At 46.9% G+C, this 18,887-nt stretch overlaps 1 protein-coding gene across 2 annotated transcripts in view; it reads left to right on the plus strand.

Moving 5' to 3' along the window:
• The first annotated feature begins 1,485 nt into the window (after positions 1-1,485).
• LOC141272146 (uncharacterized) overlaps positions 1,486-18,887 on the plus strand; it is a 48,740-nt gene continuing 31,338 nt past the window's right edge. For both annotated transcript variants that reach the window (XM_073682514.1, XM_073682523.1), the window contains exons 1-8: positions 1,486-1,623; positions 2,126-2,266; positions 5,658-5,840; positions 7,149-7,272; positions 11,371-11,468; positions 11,552-11,630; positions 11,737-11,834; positions 11,956-12,073. In XM_073682514.1, the coding sequence (XP_073538615.1) occupies positions 2,183-2,266; positions 5,658-5,840; positions 7,149-7,272; positions 11,371-11,468; positions 11,552-11,630; positions 11,737-11,834; positions 11,956-12,073 (784 nt within the window). In that variant the 5' untranslated portion in view covers positions 1,486-1,623; positions 2,126-2,182. The remainder of the gene's footprint in view (positions 1,624-2,125; positions 2,267-5,657; positions 5,841-7,148; positions 7,273-11,370; positions 11,469-11,551; positions 11,631-11,736; positions 11,835-11,955; positions 12,074-18,887) is intronic.

The following is an 18,887-nucleotide window of genomic DNA, read 5'->3' on the forward strand; positions in this document are numbered from 1 at the left end:
ACCGCTGAGCCGTCTACACTGGAGCTGCTGGAATCTCCTCCATTCTGCTCCTGTCACCGCTGAGCCGTCTACACTGGAGCTGCTGGAATCTCCTCCATTCTGCTCCTGTCACCGCTGAGCCGTCTACACTGGAGCTGCCGGAATCTCCTCCATTCTGCTCCTGTCACCGCTGAGCCGTCTACACTGGAGCTGCTGGAATCTCCTCCATTCTGCTCCTGTCACCGCTGAGCCATCTACACTGGAGCTGCCAGAATCTCCTCCATTCTGCTCCTGTCACCGCTGAGCCGTCTACACTGGAGCTGCCGGAATCTCCTCCATTCTGCTCCTGTCACCGCTGAGCCGTCTACACTGGAGCTGCCAGAATCTCCTCCATTCTGCTCCTGTCACCGCTGAGCCGTCTACACTGGAGCTGCCGGAATCTCCTCCATTCTGCTCCGGTCACCGCTGAGCCGTCTACACTGGAGCTGCCGGAATCTCCTCCATTCTGCTCCTGTCACCGCTGAGCCATCTACACTGGAGCTGCCGGAATCTCCTCCATTCTGCTCCGGTCACCGCTGAGCCGTCTACACTGGAGCTGCCGGAATCTCCTCCATTCTGCTCCTGTCACCGCTGAGCCGTCTACACTGGAGCTGCCGGAATCTCCTCCATTCTGCTCCGGTCACCGCTGAGCCGTCTACACTGGAGCTGCCGGAATCTCCTCCATTCTGCTCCGGTCACCGCTGAGCCATCTACACTGGAGCTGCCAGAATCTCCTCCATTCTGCTCCTGTCACCGCTGAGCCATCTACACTGGAGCTGCCAGAATCTCCTCCATTCTGCTCCTGTCACCGCTGAGCCATCTACACTGGAGCTGCCAGAATCTCCTCCATTCTGCTCCTGTCACCGCTGAGCCGTCTACACTGGAGCTGCCGGAATCTCCTCCATTCTGCTCCTGTCACCGCTGAGCCGTCTACACTGGAGCTGCTGGAATCTCCTCCATTCTGCTCCTGTCACCGCTGAGCCGTCTACACTGGAGCTGCCGGAATCTCCTCCATTCTGCTCCTGTCACCGCTGAGCCGTCTACACTGGAGCTGCCGGAATCTCCTCCATTCTGCTCCGGTCACCGCTGAGCCGTCTACACTGGAGCCGCTGGAATCTCCTCCATTCTGCTCCTGTCACCGCTGAGCCGTCTACACTGGAGCTGCCGGAATCTCACAGGAGCCAGAACAATGAAGAAGTGTCTGCTGCACTGAGGGGGGGGGGCTGTGGGAACATCACCTTTGTCACATGACTGTGTCGTCACCACAGGTCCTTCACCACTTCTCTCCTGAGCTCCGCACCCTGATCACATGGCTGTGACGTCTTCAAAGGTCACTTCTTTCCTGAGGTCCGCCCCCTGATCACATGGCTGGTACGTCATCACAGGTCCTTCACCACTTCTCTACTGAGCCCCGCCCCCTGATCACATGGCTGGTACGTCATCACAGGTCCTTCACCACTCTCTACTGAGCCCCGCCCCCTGATCACATGGCGGTGACGTCACCACAGGTCCTCCTGCTCTCAGTGCAGCAGCTCCGGCCTAGTTGTGTGCAGTTCTTGCTCTCTGGTATCAGCCAGCAGCAGGTTTCCGCTTCCCGCCATTCCGGTGAGATTACAGGGAGGGTTTGTGGTGAATCTGTGAGAGGAGAGTGTGGGGTGAGATCAGAGCTGTTCCTGTGGAGGCTCCTGCTCCATGTGACTGCGGCTCCTTAGTGTTGGGGGCGTCCAGCATTGTATAGGGGTTGTTCAGCGTCTCCTCCTCATCTCATGACCCCGCTGACGGTGTAGTTACCACGGTGACCGTCCCCTGCTGGCGGTGTAGTTACCACGGTGACCGTCCTCTGCTGGAGGCATAGTTACCACGGTGACCATCCTCTGTTGGCGGTGTAGTTACCACGGTGACCGTCCTCTGCTGGCGGTGTAGTTACCACGGTGACCGACCTCCTACGAGGCTGATAATGAGTGGTCAGATCGGCGGAGGAGGCCGCGGTGGAGTTTGTGGCTTTTCCTCCAGATTCTTCCTGATAAATGTCGGATATTTGGGGCAGAATTCAGTGATTGTCGTTATATCGTCCCCTGTGATCTCCATCTTCTCCTTTATCATGAAGACGCCGGCAGGACGAGATCCCTCCAGCTGATCCAGTGTTCATCCCTCCTTCTCCTGAATGACCCCGAGGATGGACGAGGACGAGACCACCAGAAGATTATTACACTTCACCCTGGAGATCATCTCCCTGCTGAGCGGAGAGGTAACTCCTCTACATTTCTATCAGCTTTATTGTGTTATGTAACAAGTCCGACATCGGGAAGAGGAAATCCAGAAGAGGAAGAGAAGGATTCTTTACTGTAAGAGCAGTGATTGTGTGCAGCTCTCTGCCAGGAGGAGTTGTCATGGGGATTCCCTATAAGACCTGTAGAGGGGCCTGGATGTCTGTCCTGAGTGTAATAATATTCCAGGTTATGGCCCCAGATTACTGGAGACGGTTATTGATCCTGGGATTTAGGGATCAATACAACATCATTTGTGTGAAAAACGGATGAGTGCAATCCAATAGAACATCAGATTTCACTCTGACTAATGTTATTCTATGAGCCCTGCTCTTCTGCAATATTTTTCATAGCTCAGATTGCACAGAGAAAAAAAAAATTGCAGCGTGCTGCGATTTGCCGCATATATCGGACAAGACTCGCCAATGCAAGTCAATGGGTGCGAGAAAAAACTTGCATGGACCATGCGAGGTCCAATTGCAGTAAACACATATATATTTTTTCTGGTTAGCCAATAAAGGTATCACTCCGAGAATACTTTTGTCATTTTTGGACATAAAAGTATTTACAAGTATTAAATATTTAAATTTCTGATATTTATAGCCATGGAAGGGGGTAATACCTATCGAGCTTCCCAGGCTATTAAAATCAGCTCTCAGCTGTATACTTAGCCTTTACTGGTTATTAAAATTCTGACGCTTTGTATGGGCAGCTGACATCAAGCTCAGGGGTTAGTAATGGAGAGGGGTCTATAAGATACCCCCATTACTAACCACATAGTCAAATTGTAAAAAATAAAAATAGAAAATACCCAGAATAAAGTCCTTTATTTGAAATAACGACACAAACTCCTTTATTGAATCTAAATTTACCAAAAAAAAACGTATATTCACCTTAACACCCAATCCATTGAAGCCCATGTAAACAATATAAATTAATAAAGTAACATAATCCTAACCTGTCCCCAATGTGAAGATAAGAATCCATGTGTCCGTAGATGCGTCTAGCTCTGCTGCATCTACTTTGCATGCTGAACACTGGCATGATGCGAGCGATCAGCATGTCAGGCAGCCGAGACACTGAGCTATGGGTGCTTGCACAGCTCATTGACTCACGGTCACGCGATAAAGTTGAGCGGAGTTCATACCTAATGAACTCCATTCACCTCAATGACGTCAGCACGAGCGCCATGGAAAAGTTCTCACTGCGCTCGCTCTGACATCATTGAGATGAACGGAGTTGATTGGCTCAGAATTCCGATGGCCTGTCAATCGGCACTGCGAGCGTGAGAACTTTCTTACGGTTACGTCAGTGAGGTGAATGTAGTTCATTGGATATGAACCCCGCTCAACTTCATCACGTCACTGCGAGTCACTGAGATAAGCAAGTAACCGCAGCTCAGTGTCTCGGCTGGATGGCAGGCTGTATAGACGCATCATGCAACAATTCAGCCTGCCATCTAAATGTAGCAGCGCTAGAGACGTTACCGGACAAATGGTTTATTATCTTCTCGTCGGATAGGTGAGGTATATGGTTGTTTATTTTTTTAACTCTTTTACAGGTCACATGGGCTTCAGTGGTTTGGGCATAAAGGTGAATATAAGGCTTCTTGTTATATTTAGATTCATTAAAGGAGTCTGTGTTATTATTTCAAATAAAGGACTTTATTCTGGGTATTTGTGTTTTTTTTTAACAATTTGACTATAGAGTTAGTAATGGGCTTGTCTTATAGACGCCTCTCCATTACTAACCCCTGGGCTTGATGTCAGCTGCCAATACAAAGCTGACATCAACCCCAACCCTATTATCCCACTTGCCACCGCACCAGGGCAAGTGAGAAGAGCAGAGGCTAGGCGCCAGAATTGACGCATCTTATAGATGGGCCTTTTCTGCGGTGGCAGAGAGCTGATATTTTTACTCTGGAAGGGGGCCAATATCCATGGCCCCTTCCTAGCTTATTAATATCAGCCCGCAGCTGTCTGCCTAACCTTAGCTGAATATTAATTATTGGGGGCCCCACGTCATTTTTTTTGGTGGTCCCCCATTTTAATAACCAGTAAAGGCTAAGTGTACAACTGTGAGCTCATATTATTAACCTGGGAAGCTCCATAGGTATTACCCTCTTCCCAGGCTATAAACATCTGCCCACAGCTGTCGGCTTTCCCTCTGCTGGATAATAAAATTTAGGGGAGTCATTTTTTTCAGAAAATAATTTATTTTGTACTAAAATACATGTACAGGAAGCTACACACATAAAACACTGATTATAGAGTACAGACCAAAAGTTTGGACACACCTTCTCATTTAAAGATGCTGTGGCTACCACAGTATCTTGCAGCGGCATGCTATTCCATCCGGTTTGCGTTTAGTTGGACCATCATTTATTTTTCAACAGGACAATGACCCCAAACACACCTCCAGGCTGTGTAAGGGCTATTTGACCAAGAAGGAGAGTGATTGGGTGCTACGCCAGATGACCTGGCCTCCACAGTCACCAGACCTGAACCCAATCGAGATGGTTTGGGGTGAGCTGGATCGCAGAGTGAAGGCAAAAGGGCCAACAAGTGCTAAGCATCTCTGGGAACTCCTTCAAGATTGTTGGAAGACCATTTCCGGTGACTACCTCTTGAAGCTCATCAAGAGAATGCCAAGAGTGTGCAAAGCAGTCATCAAAGCAAAAGGTGGCTACTTTGAAGAACCTAGAATATAACACATATTTTCAGTTGTTTCACACTTTTTTGTTAAGCATATAATTCCACATGTGTTAATTCATAGTTTTGATGCCTTCAGTGTGAATGTACAATTTTCATAGTCATGAAAATACAGAAAAATCTTTAAATGAGAAGGTGTGTCCAAACTTTTGGTCTGTACTGTATATCTCACATATTTATATCTATCTAAATATAATGTATATGTATTGAAGAATATTTCCTTGGAAAACTACATGTAAATGACATAGCGAATTCCTCTATGTAAAAGCTCATGTTAGAATTCGGACGCTAGGTGAGGAAAATTGCATTGTACTCGCATGAACATCACATGACACTCGTCCGACTTTTTGGTTTCAATATGGGACTGTTTTTTTTTTTTACGGCGATGTGTATGAGCTTTATTTTTTTAAAATCTAGAAGAGGAAGAGAAAGATTCTTTACTGTAAGAGCAGTGATTGTGTGCAGCTCTCTGCCAGGAGGAGTTGTCATGGGGATTCCCTATAAGAGCTGTAGAGGGGCCTGGATGTCTGTCCTGAGTGTAATAATATTCCAGGTTATGGCCCCAGATTACTGGAGACGGTTATTGATCCCGGGATTTCTACTGATTGTCAGATCTGGAGTCGGGAAGGAATTCTCCCTAAGTGTCTCTCTCCATACACAGGATTACACAATAGTGAGGAAGACACCGGGGGAGGGTGTGACTCCCATCATCCATCTCCAGGAGTCAGGAGGGCGGAGCCCGGACCCCATCACAGAGCCTCCCCCGCACCCCCCTATACATGAGAGGAAGAAGAAGAAGATCCTAGAGCTCAGCAACAAGATGATTGAGCTGCTGAGCGGAGAGGTGACTGCTGGGACATTATACAGGACAGCACTGGAGGATTCTGGGTGATGACCAAAGAGGTGACTGCTGGGACATTATACAGGACAGCACCGGAGGATTCTGGGGGAGGAGCGGAGAGGTGACTGCTGGGACATTATACAGGACAGCACTGGAGGATTCTGGGTGATGACCGGAGAGGTGACTGCTGGGACATTATACAGGACCGCACTGGGGGATTCTGGGGGAGGAGCGGAGAGGTGACTGCTGGGACATTATACAGGACCGCACTGGGGGATTCTGGGTGATGACGGGAGAGGTGACTGCTGGGATATTATATAGGACAGCACTGGAGGATTCTGGGTGATGACCGGAGAGGTGACTGCTGGGACATTATACAGGACAGCACTGGAGGATTCTGGGTGATGACCGGAGAGGTGACTGCTGGGACATTATACAGGACCGCACTGGGGGATTCTGGGGAAGGAGCGGAGAGGTGACTGCTGGGACATTATACAGGACCGCACTGGGGGATTCTGGGTGATGACGGGAGAGGTGACTGCTGGGATATTATATAGGACAGCACTGGAGGATTCTGGGTGATGACCGTAGAGGGGAATGCTGGGATATTACACAGGACAGCACTGGAGGATTCTGGGTGATGACCGGAGAGGGAAATGCTGGGACATTATACAGGACAGCGCTGGAGGATTCTGGGTGATGACCGGAGAGGGGAATGCTGGGACATTATACAGGACTGCACTGGAGGATTCTGGGTGATGACCGGAGAGGTGACTGCTGGGACATTATACAGGACGGCACTGGAGGATTCTGGGTGATGACCGGAGAGGTGACTGCTGGGACATTATACAGGACGGCACTGGAGGATTCTGGATGATGACCGGAGAGGTGACTGCTGGGACATTATACAGGACGGCACTGGAGGATTCTGGGTGATGACCGGAGAGGTGACTGCTGGGACATTATACAGGACGGCACTGGAGGATTCAGGGTGATGACCGGAGAGGTGACTGCTGGGACATTATACAGGACGGCACTGGAGGATTCTTGGTGATGACCGGAGAGGTGACTGCTGGGACATTATACAGGACAGCACTGGGGGATTCTGGGTGATGACGGGAGAGGTGACTGCTGGGATATTATATAGGACAGCACTGGAGGATTCTGGGTGATGAGCGGAGAGGTGACTGCTGGGTCATTATACAGGACGGCACTGGAGGATTCTGGGTGATGACCGGAGAGGTGACTGCTGGGACATTATACAGGACAGCACTGGAGGATTCTGGGTGATGACGGTGTCGTTGTTGTCAGGTTCCTATAAGGTGTCAGGACATCGCTGTCTATTTCTCCATGGAGGAGTGGGAGTATCTAGAAGGACACCAGGATCGGTACCAGGAGGTGATGATGGAGGAGCTCCGGCCTCTGACATCACCAGGTGAGAGGAGACTCTTGTTGGCTCCGGTGGATGTGATGACTTCTCTCGGCCTCGTCCTATAATAGATGAGTTTTCTCCAGACTTGCTCTGGTTTTCTCTACATTTTCTCACAGCTTTCATTCCCTGATTATTCTCTTCTGATCTGTGAGTCGCGGTTTCTCCGCTGTCGTCTTCATCAGTCTTGAGTCTTCGTCCTCGGCGGCTTCTTTCAGATTCTTTCACCTGCCTTAGAGCATCAGTCACATTTTGTCTGCAGATGTCCCAGCACTTCTGTCCGTTCTCTCCTGTGAGATCTTTCGGTACCTGAGTTTGTCGTGGATTGTTACTCAGCAGAGTCGGGGTTAATTTACTGATGACTTTCCCCCTAATCCGCTGTCGCTCGTCCGTCTCTCAGAATCGGTGCCGGCTCACTGTCGTCATCAGTCGTGGTCGGGCGTCTGGCTCCTCCCTCTTGGCTGACACTTATGTGACCTTCCTTGGTCTCCTCTGTTCATTCTTCTTCTTTGTGACAAATCACTTTCTCCGTACTGAGCACAAAGTCCTGGATAAATATCGGCACTGGACCGTCCCTCAGACCTCAAAGCACGAGTCCTGACATGAAGATGGAGCGTGGTGGAGCCGATCACCCACCAGAGCCTGACATGGAGGCTCCAGCAGTTCTCCGGCCCCCGCGTCTATTCACCACTCGCTCTGCAGGTGTAGAAGCACAGAACTTTCCGCACTGGAGAAGAAGGTCGGATCACCACGCACTCCTCTCTATAGGGGAAATGTTTTTCCTTGGAGAGCGTCAATTCTGAGTATGGAGAGTTATAGGCCATGCAATGGCCCATGGGAAATAAGATATGTAAATTGCCAGATGCAGAGAACGGGGTCTCTAGCACCACCTATAGGAGGCAGAAATCTTAGGAGTCAATATCGATATTTCAACCCCATCCTGATGTCACACACAGTGTAGAAAAGACAAAGTGCGACACGAAGGGATGAGGGGAAGGGAGCCTAGACACTAGAGAAAGGGGGAAGTGGAGACCTCCTAGGCTGATCTGCAATCACCCTGTCTACTCCTACCGTCCCTATATTGGTTCCTCACCAATCGCCGCACAGGAACATATCCCTGTATTTCCTTAGCTCTTGTCCCTAGATGGGGAGGGGGAGTGAGTGCTAGTCGATCCCCACTAACAACTAAAGACAGCAAGGGTAGACAGACACAGGGGAAGTAGCTTAGGTTGAGTTGACTTCAGAGAGATGGCACACACGTCCTCTTAGCACCAGAGAGGAAGTAAGAACTGCACTTGCTCCAGGCCTTCACAAGGGGTCATGTGAATATCACAGGTGCCTCCCTATTGCAAAGTGAAAGTATTTATACACCCAGGCCAGGGTGTTAATTAGCAAGAGGAAGGTAGCTGCTGGGTCCTAGAGTGAGACAAATCTAAGAAGGTGTCTGTAATGCCAAACGAAGAAATCTTCTGCAACCAACTGCAGGGCGACTGTCTGTCACATATGACACACCCATGACACCCCATTGGGAAAATTTCCATTTTTGCTTTTTTTTTTTTTTCCTCCCCTTCTTCCATAAGCCATACTTTTTTTTCCATCCACAGATGTTTGAGGTCTCGTGTTTTTCTTTGCAGGATGAATTTTGCATTTTACCGTATTTTGATATTATATTTGTTTTTGTTCTGTATTATTTGGGCTGTATATTGGGAATTTTTGAGCACTGTACACTGGTATTAATTGGACCGGTTTTTCGGTACATATTTGGGCATTGTGTATTGGGAATTGTTTCACTGTATATTGGTATTTGTTTTGCATTATATGAACACCGTATTTGACTGGGATTTTTTGATGCATATTATTTGAGCGCTATATGTTGGTATTATTTGGGCTCTGTATATCGGTATTATTTTTGCATTGTATAGAGTGTACTTGTTGTGTGCATTTTCTGTCTGCCTCACAATACATTGCAGGGGGGGAGCAGTTTTCGATGTAAGCCACAGGCCGTACTGTCGAGCTGATGTTCAGGACCTGACGTCTTCTCTGGTGGACAGGAGTATTGTATATTAGTATTACAGGGTTGCTTTTACTTTGCTGGTATTATTTGGGGACTGTTTGTTGGTAATATTTGGTTTGTAATACTTGGTATTATTTGGGCGTTCCATGTTGGTATTTGTATTGTTGGTATTATATGAACACTACATCAGTATTGATTTGTAATATTTGGGCACTATAGATTGGTATTATTTGGGCACTGTATATTGGTATATTTTGGTATTATTTGGGCACTGTATATTGGTATATTTTGGTATTATTTGGGCACTGTATATTGGTATATTTTGGTATTATTTGGGCTCTGTATATTGGTATATTTTGGTATTATTTGGGCACTGTATATTGGTATATTTTGGTATCTGAGCACCAGATATCAGTATTTAGTTTGTATTATATGGACACTGTATGTCATTTATTTGATTGCCATTATTTGAGCGCTGTATATTTGTATTTGGTATTATTTGGCTCTGTATATTGGTATTCTTGGCTACTATATTTTGGTATTATTTGGTTGTCAGTATTTGGGCACTGAATATCCATATTGTTTGGGCACTTTACTTTACCATTAGTTGGCTGGGATTTTTTTGACATATTCTTTGAGCCCTTTATGTTTCTATTTATTTATGCTGATTGTTTTTGTCTCTTATGTGTATTTGATGTGTTATTGTGTATTTGTGGTTCTTTGGAGGGACACCGCAGGCAGACAGGCTTCAGCTGAGGTGCCTGACTAGGCGTACTGCCCAGACCCAGCGTCGGCAGCAGGACGTTGTGGCTCCTTTACGGGAGCCACATTACTGCGCCGAAGAATGGTATTAGGTATAGGGTTTCAATACACCTTCTGTATGGAGAAACTAGTCGCAGGCATTGCTCAGGTGTGATTTTGGCCTATTCTTCCACACAAACACCCTTCACATCCTAAAGCGTCTGTGGTCTCCTTCTGTGAACTTTGAGCCGTTGCTCCTTCAATACAGTTTCTATTTGATTCAGGTCTAGTGATTGGCTGGACCAGTCTAGCAGCTTTATTTTCTTTTTCTGAAACCAATTAAGAGTTTCCTTGGATCATTGTCTTGCTGAAATGTCCACCCTCGTTTCATCTTCATCATCCGGATGATATTACAGTATTTTGTCACTAATTGGCAGGATTGCTTTCTAATTACTGATGGATCTCAGCCGGTGTCAGGACTTTCCAGGACTTTTTACACCTCTCTTCTTCATGTGTTCAATACTTTTTTCCCTGTGTCATTTCTCGTTATTACAGAAAAAGACGGCCTTACCAACACCAGGTCAGATTACCAAAGCACAAGCAGTATGCGGCAGACCCCCATAATAAAGGCAGGGGCTGCACACGTGTGGGGTGTAAGTATATACTGCCGGGCAGCCCGCTCGATTTAAAATTCTGGGCGTCATTAATAGGCTGTAAGCCGGACACTGCACCACACCTATCTGTGTGACTGGCGTCTTATATAAGCTGCATTTTTGTGCAGTTGTGATGCTACACAGCCACTCACATATGTGCCAATTCATGAAGGGGGTCGCTGTCGCATCCAGTATTTCGTACCTCTGCAGCTTGTGCTTTGGTAATCTGACCTGGTGTCGGTAAGGCTGTTTTTTTTTTCTGTCCTTTTCTGTGAGCCGTTTCTCATTATTACACATAAAGCAAACGATAGATGTCCATAAATTATTTTCCTGTGTGGATCGGACGGGTTGTTATCGACATCTGGTGAGAATTTCATGTCAATAGGACCTTTGGAAATATATTTACTTAATATATATTCCATGCGTTGGAATCGGAGGTGTATGTACCATGTGAATTCCCTAATAACCGGCCTAGTTGTGAAAACAGTTACAGCCTCTTCCATCACTCATGAGTCAATTTCATAATTGTCCTGACGATTAGAGGCGGCGGAGTGTTGTTCCCTGACTTGTTGGTGGCAGTGATGGGATCTGCATGATCTCTCGGCTGTTATCCTTGACATACTAGTTTTGAGAGACGAGTCTCATATATAGACAGATACACGGCAGGTCATGTATTCAGTCTCTGTGTCTCCACAGATGGATCCAGGAGGAGAAATCCACCAGAGAGATGTCCCCGTCCTCTGTATTCCCAGGACTGTCCAGAGGAGAATCACAACATCCCGGAGGATCATCAGGTAGACGACACTGAAGTCCCCACAACATCTGACCATAAAGTGATGGGACCTGAGCTCATCTTACATTTTTCTTGTCTTTTTAGGGTGAAGATCTGATTGATATTAAGATTGAGGTTATAGATGAAGAAGAAGAGATGATGGATTTATGGGCCAATCAGCAGGGTGAGGAGGGGAGACTGTCATGACTGTTCTGTGGTCACCTACTGCTACTCCCATCATCTCATCATCACGTGACACAATCTATTCCATCACTATGTGTTTCCTACAGATGGACTCATGGAAAGAAATCCACCAGAGAGATGTCCCCGTCCTCTGTATCCCCAGGACTGTCCAGAGGAGAATCACAACATCCCGGAGAGTCATCAGGTAGATGGAGCTGAGCCCTGTACCGGATCTGTATATGGGGGACATTTCTGATCGAGGTCATGGATGTCATAGATTTTGGTGGTTTCTTGTATTGTGCTGATTGTTACATCTGATATATCAGGAGGAAGATCCGACTAAGAATAAAGTGAAGGACGAGACAGAAGAAGAAGCGATAACGAGGGGGGATCAGCCGTGTGTGAGTGACGCGAAGGAGGAGATTCCTGTAGATGTTCCCACAGGTGTGTAATAATGACCGGCGTGTGATGATGATGATGATCAGTGAGTGATATCTTGTGTGTGAGTCTCTGGTCCGGTGATGGCGCAGCTGCTACAGAAAGTCCGGCTGTGCACCGATGAATATGTTGGATGTAGGAGGACCTGAACACAGATCTCAGTTGGAGGCAAGTGGAGGACACCAGGTAGGTGACAATACATGACAGATGTTTAGTCACTCCTCTGTCCCGGGAGGGGGGGGGGGGGCATCCTTAAAGTGGTGATATGTGCAAAACAGGACAGATTTAAAAATGCGTTATACAGTCAAACTTTAATAAAAACAAAAGACATTTTTATGTAGTTTATTATAAAATCACATTGTGGTTTTGGGAACAACCTTGATTCACTGTATTTACAGACAAAATGTTGTCCTGAGTGAGGAGAAAGGGACAGTGAGGGCCAACAAGCTGTGGGTTATAAAGGCAAGAAAAGGGTCAGTGATTATAAATAATAAGTTTTATTTATTTAGCGCTAACATATTCCGCAGCACTTTACAATTAAGCAGGGACATGTGCAGACCACAAAAACAATACAATGTAATACCATTCAACATTTACAGGAGCGAGGGCCCTGCTCGCCAGCTTACAATCTATAAAGCCAGTGAGCAGCATGCAGTAAGAAAAAGGGTCAATGAGGGTCTGCATGCAGTAAGAAAAAGGGTCAATGAGGGTCTGCATGCAGTAAGAAAAAGGGTCAATGAGGGCCAGCATGCAGTAAGAAAAGGGTCAATGAGGGCCAGCATGCAGTAAGAAAAAGGTCAATGAGGGTCTGCATGCAGTAAGAAAAAGGGTCAGTGAGGGCCAGCATGCAGTAAGAAAAAGGGTCAATGAGGGTCTGCATGCAGTAAGAAAAAGGGTCAGTGAGGGCCAGCATGCCGTAAAAAAAAGGGTCAGTGAGGGCCAGCATGCAGTAAGAGAAAGGGTCAGTGAGGGCCAGCATGAAGTAAGAAAAAGGGTCAGTGAGGGCCAGCATGCAGTAAGAAAAAGGGTCAGTGAGGGCCAGCATGCAGTAAGAGAAAGGGTCAGTGAGGGCCAGCATGCAGTAAGAAAAAGGGTCAGTGAGGGCCAGCATGCAGTAAGAAAAAGGGTCAGTGAGGGCCAGCATGCAGTAAGAGAAAGGGTCAGTGAGGGCCAGCATGCAATAAGAAAAAGGGTCAGTGAGGGCCAGCATGCAATAAGAAAAAGGGTCAGTGAGGGCCAGCATGCAATAAGAAAAACGGTCAGTGAGGGCCAGCATGCAATAAGAAAAAGGGTCAGTGAGGGCCAGCATGCAGTAAGAGAAAGGGTCAGTGAGGGCCAGCATGCAGTAAGAAAAAGGGTCAATGAGGGTCTGCATGCAGTAAGAAAAAGGGTCAATGAGGGTCTGCATGCAGTAAGAAAAAGGGTCAATGAGGGTCTGCATGCAGTAAGAAAAAGGGTCAATGAGGGCCAGCATGCAGTAAGAAAAGGGTCAATGAGGGCCAGCATGCAATAAGAAAAAGGGTCAGTGAGGGCCAGCATGCAATAAGAAAAAGGGTCAGTGAGGGCCAGCATGCAATAAGAAAAAGGGTCAGTGAGGGCCAGCATGCAATAAGAAAAAGGGTCAGTGAGGGCCAGCATGCAATAAGAAAAAGGGTCAATGAGGGCCAGCATGCAGTAAGAAAAAGGGTCAGTGAGGGCCAGCATGCAGTAAGAGAAAGGGTCAGTGAGGGCCAGCATGCAGTAAGAAAAAGGGTCAGTGAGGGCCAGCATGCCGTAAGAAAAAGGGTCAGTGAGGGCCAGCATGCAGTAAGAGAAAGGGTCAGTGAGGGCCAGCATGCAGTAAGAAAAAGGGTCAGTGAGGGCCAGCATGCAGTAAGAAAAAGGGTCAATGAGGGCCAGCATGCAATAAGAAAAAGGGTCAGTGAGGTCCAGCATGCAGTAAGAAAAAGGGTCAGTGAGGGCCAGCATGCAGTAAGAAAAAGGGTCAGTGAGGGCCAGCATGCAGTAAGAAAAAGGGTCAGTGAAGGCCAGCATGCAGTAAGAAAAAGGGTCAGTGAGGGCCAGCATGCAATAAGAAAAAGGGTCAGTGAGGGCCAGCATGCAGTAAGAAAAAGGGTCAGTGAAGGCCAGCATGCAGTAAGAAAAAGGGTCAGTGAGGGCCAGCATGCAATAAGAAAAAGGGTCAGTGAGGGCCAGCATGCAGTAAGAAAAAGGGTCAATGAGGGCCAGCATGCAATAAGAAAAAGGGTAAGTGAGGGCCAGCATGCAGTAAGAAAAAGGGTCAGTGAGGTCCAGCATGCAGTAAGAAAAAGGGTCAGTGAGGTCCAGCATGCAGTAAGAAAAAGGGTCAGTGAGGGCCAGCATGCAGTAAGAAAAAGGGTCAGTGAAGGCCAGCATGCAGTAAGAAAAAGGGTCAGTGAGGGCCAGCATGCAATAAGAAAAAGGGTCAGTGAAGGCCAGCATGCAGTAAGAAAAAGGGTCAGTGAGGGCCAGCATGCAGTAAGAAAAAGGTTCATTGGTGTCATATATTTTGGATTGGGGAAGCACATGACAGGATGGGGGAAGCACTTGACAGGATGGGGGCAGCACATGACAGGATGGGGGCGCAGGTTGGGGGCAGTACATGACAGGATGGGAGAGCTGGATGGGGGGAACACATGGCAGGTTGGGGGTGCAGGATGGGGGCAGCACATGACCGGATGGGGGAAGCACATGACGGAATAGGGGCAGCACATGACAGGATGGGGGCGCCGGATGGGGGCAGTACATGACAGGATGGGGGAGCAGGTTGGGGTCAGCACATGACAGTGTGGAAGTGAGGTTCAAAGGACCCCAACCCTTTGCTTATCCCTTGCCAAATTAACTTATTCAAGTGTATACGTGAAGCTTTGATATCGGACAGAGTCAGATACTGAACTTCTCTTGAAGAGAAATGGCGCAGGAAAGATGTGTTTATTATTCCAGCATAACCTATATATGTTCAGTATGGAGGAAAGTCCCAATAGGGTGTCGCCCTGAGCCAATTGAGCAATCACAGTGGTCTCTGGCCCATGGTATAGATAAGTCTCATTATCTTGTCCTATGGGGTTAAATGTTTCCTCCCCAGATATTCTCCTCATTCCTCAGGATATTCTCTTGGGAGGTGTCATGTTGAATCCTTTGTCTCGTCTCCTTCTTGTAAACAATTTGAAAGTCCACTTCTATAACCAGCTCCAACTAAACCTTTCAGGGTATATATATATATATATATATATAGTGACACAAGAGTACAGATGTCTGATATATATATATCAAGGTTTTCATAATATATATATTAAAGTGAGGGTATATATGACTAAATGATATCCAATATAACAGATATATGCAAAACAAGATTCATAACATATAACAGAATATAAGTATAGATATGTCGTATACATCAGAGTTTCATATAATGTTTTTTAGTAGATTTTAGAATCTTATCTTTAACAGTCCCCCCTAAAAACATTTTTGAAACCCTTCATCAGACCCCCTCTCTGCTTAGCACTTGTAGAAATACATAGCAAAAATTTCACACAAAAGAATCTAGAGGTTACATTTAATAATATAAATTCTAGATATAAGTAAATGAATACTGCTTTCACAGCTCCCTTCTCCTCTGGCAGTGGGTGAACGATCCAGCCGAAGTGCAAACACACAGACCCGCCCACGTACTTCTCCGCCCCTAGTGGGAGGAGCCAGCCGAGGCCGGATTCCCCAGACAAGCCTGTCCGCTACACTGCCGGATGGACACAAACACACACAAACCACCACAAACAAGGGAACCATACAGCTGCCACAATCAAGTGTTAAGGCCCCTTCACACATAACGAGATCGCCAGCGAAATCGCTACTGCATGACGGGGCCTTTAGACTTATTACTTAAGACTGACTCTTTAATCTGGATTGTTGTCAAAGATTCTTCTGTCCAGTTATTAGTTTCCTCATCAGTCATTACCATTATAGGATCCACAGTTTTTTTGTATTAGTTTCCATATACAAGGAACAACACAACATGCCATCATCGCTAGTATAATCATTATTACAAGAATCGCCATCCCCACCTGAACTAACCATTTCTGCCAGCCACTCATCCATGAGAAATACTGGTCCCATGGATCCTTGATCCCTGAATTTTCTTTAAGTTCTTCTGATAAACTAGTAAGTTTCTTTAGAGCAATTGTTACTTTGCCTGTAGGGCCAACATTATCTGGAATATAGGTACAACAAGAGTCCCCGAACATCTGACATACGCCCCCTTCTTTCCTGAGTAATTGCTACCTGGGACTTGGGATTCTGAACGCTCACAAAAACAATGCAGTAAAGGATATACAGTCTGATGGCTGTGCTGGTGCTGGGGTCTTCTTGCAATGTGAAGCGTGGATCCAAGTGGCCTTCCCTTCGACTTTGACTGATGTAGGTGTCACCAAGATCACTTGGAATGGGCCCTCGTATCTGAGAGGACTTCCGGACGTGCTTCTTAACTACCACCCAGTCTCCAGGTTTGATTGATTGAGTGAGTATGCTCGTCACTGTCAGGATCTGGGATTGAAGACAAGACTGCAGCATGTGTTATTGCAAGTTCTTTGGACAATTGTATTACATAGTTAACAATGGTATCACTAACTGCAACCATCTCTTGGGGGAAATACCCTCCCAACCTTGGGGCTCCTCCAAACAAAATCTCATAGGGAGTCAGTTTGTGTTGGCCTGTCGGAGTGTTTCTGATTGAGTACAGGGCAATGGGAAGACCGTCTGGCCAGGGAATTTGTGTCTCCTGATTAATCTTCAACAATTTGGACTTTAAAGTACCATTCAGTCTCTCAACCTTCTCACTACTTTTGGGATTGTAAGGCGTATGAAGACCTAAGCTAGTTCCTACCATACTCCACAGATCCCTGTAGAGTTGGGCCGTGAATGCTGGTCCCTGGTCACTTTCTACTACTTCTGGTACCCCAAACCTACACACAACCTCTGTCATCAGTTTCTTAGCTAGCTGTGGTACGGGCTGTCATGTTAGTGACTGGGTAGGCCTCAGGCCAGCCTGAAAACATATCCACTATTACCAGAACATATTCATATTTCCCTACTTTGGGCATCTGAATATGGTCAACTTGGATTCTCTGAAATGGGTACAGTGGTTTTGCCAGATGTTTTGGTGGAGTCTTCTCTGTTTTTCCTGGATTGCAAGTTGCACAGATCAAGCAGGCCTTTGTGTATCGCAGAATGGGTGTTGATATTCCAGGTGCCAAGTATAATTTGTTTATCTTTTGGAACATCTGATCTTTTCCCAAGTGTGTGGCTCCATGAGCCCATGAGATTGCCGCTGGATATAGTGTTCGTGGAAGGCATACTCTTGGACCTAACATCCATAGGCCATACTTGTCCTGCTTGGCTCCCGACTTCTTCCACTCTTCTTTTTCTTCTGCTCCAGCTTCTGCCTGATGTTTGTATAGTAAGGTCCATGGTGGTGTATATGTTCATTCTCATTCTGATCTTGGATTTGTCTCTGACTTCTTGTCATAACCATTGTTTGGGCTGGGATTTGTTGTTCCTGCCATGCCACTTCTGCTGTCTCTTTCCCTGGGCACCACTGAAGGGCCGCGTCCTTGGCTGCTTCATCCTCATAATGATTACCCAGGGCTTCTTCTGTATCCAAGCGTCTGTGTGCTTGGACTTTCATGACAGCTACTTCTTCTGGCAACTTCAATGCCTCCAAAAGGTCTTTTACAAGACTTGCGTGTTTGATGGGTGTCCCAGTGGCTGTAAGAAATCCTCTGTTCTTACAGATAACAGAAATCATGTGCCACACCAAAGGATAGTTCGAATCCGTATAGATATTAATCTTCTTGCCCTCCCCTGCCTTGCAAGCCTTAGTGAGTGCAACTAGCTCCACCTCCTAAGCTGACATGGACGGGGGCAATGGGCCTATTGAGACAGGCTGGTCCATTGTGACTACTGCGTAGCCCGTGTGGAATCTTCCTGCTTATCAGCAAACCTAGAGCCATCCGTCCACATCTGGAGGTCTGAATTGGGGAGGGGCTCTTCTTGGATCTTCAAATTATGTTGTACTTCTGACATCATCTGTTCAATGCAATCATGCTCAAGAAGATCTATATTCGGGCCATCTGGGTCAAAATCATGGGGCCTGAGATTAACGGGAGGAGAATTGTCCACATCATCCCCCCTGGAAAGAGGCAGCAGAGTGGCAGGGTTGAGTACTGTACATCTGTGGAGAGTGATGTTCTCAGGAAGCAAAAGGGAACACTCAAGACGGACATGTCTTTGCGCAGATAGGAATCTTGGCTGTGTCTGAGCAAGGATAGCCTTGAGGTCATGAGGAGCCATAACACGGGTTTCATGTCCAAGGATCACATCAGCCGTCTTGTCAAGAAGCAAGTGTGCAGACTGAACAGCTCTGAGACATGAGGGGCGGCTCTGGCAACAGGATCAAGCCTTGCTGAGTAGTAGGCAACAGGTCTCATGCTGCCTCCATGTTTCTGGGCGAAAACTCCAGAGGCATGTCCCTTGACTTCGTGTATAAACAGGTAGAAGGGCTTGATATAAACAGGTATGCCCAAGGCTGGGGCAGATACTATGGCTTCTTTTAGCTAACTTTAATTTGTTCACTGAAGCCCACGTCTTGGAACATTTGAGTCATTCTGGCTGCATACCTTTCCACTGATTCTTTCTCCTCCTGTGTAATATCTGATAAATTTTTCGACTGGTCGCTTAATTTCTCCTGGGCCCATGTTTTAAGTTGCTGGCAGAAATCCTGTCCCGATTCTCATGTAGTATCAGA

Source organism: Phyllobates terribilis, unplaced genomic scaffold, assembly GCF_046119375.1.
Source record: "Phyllobates terribilis strain yellow unplaced genomic scaffold, ASM4611937v1 Scaffold_1__5_contigs__length_1240528914, whole genome shotgun sequence".
NCBI lineage: Eukaryota > Metazoa > Chordata > Amphibia > Anura > Dendrobatidae > Phyllobates > Phyllobates terribilis.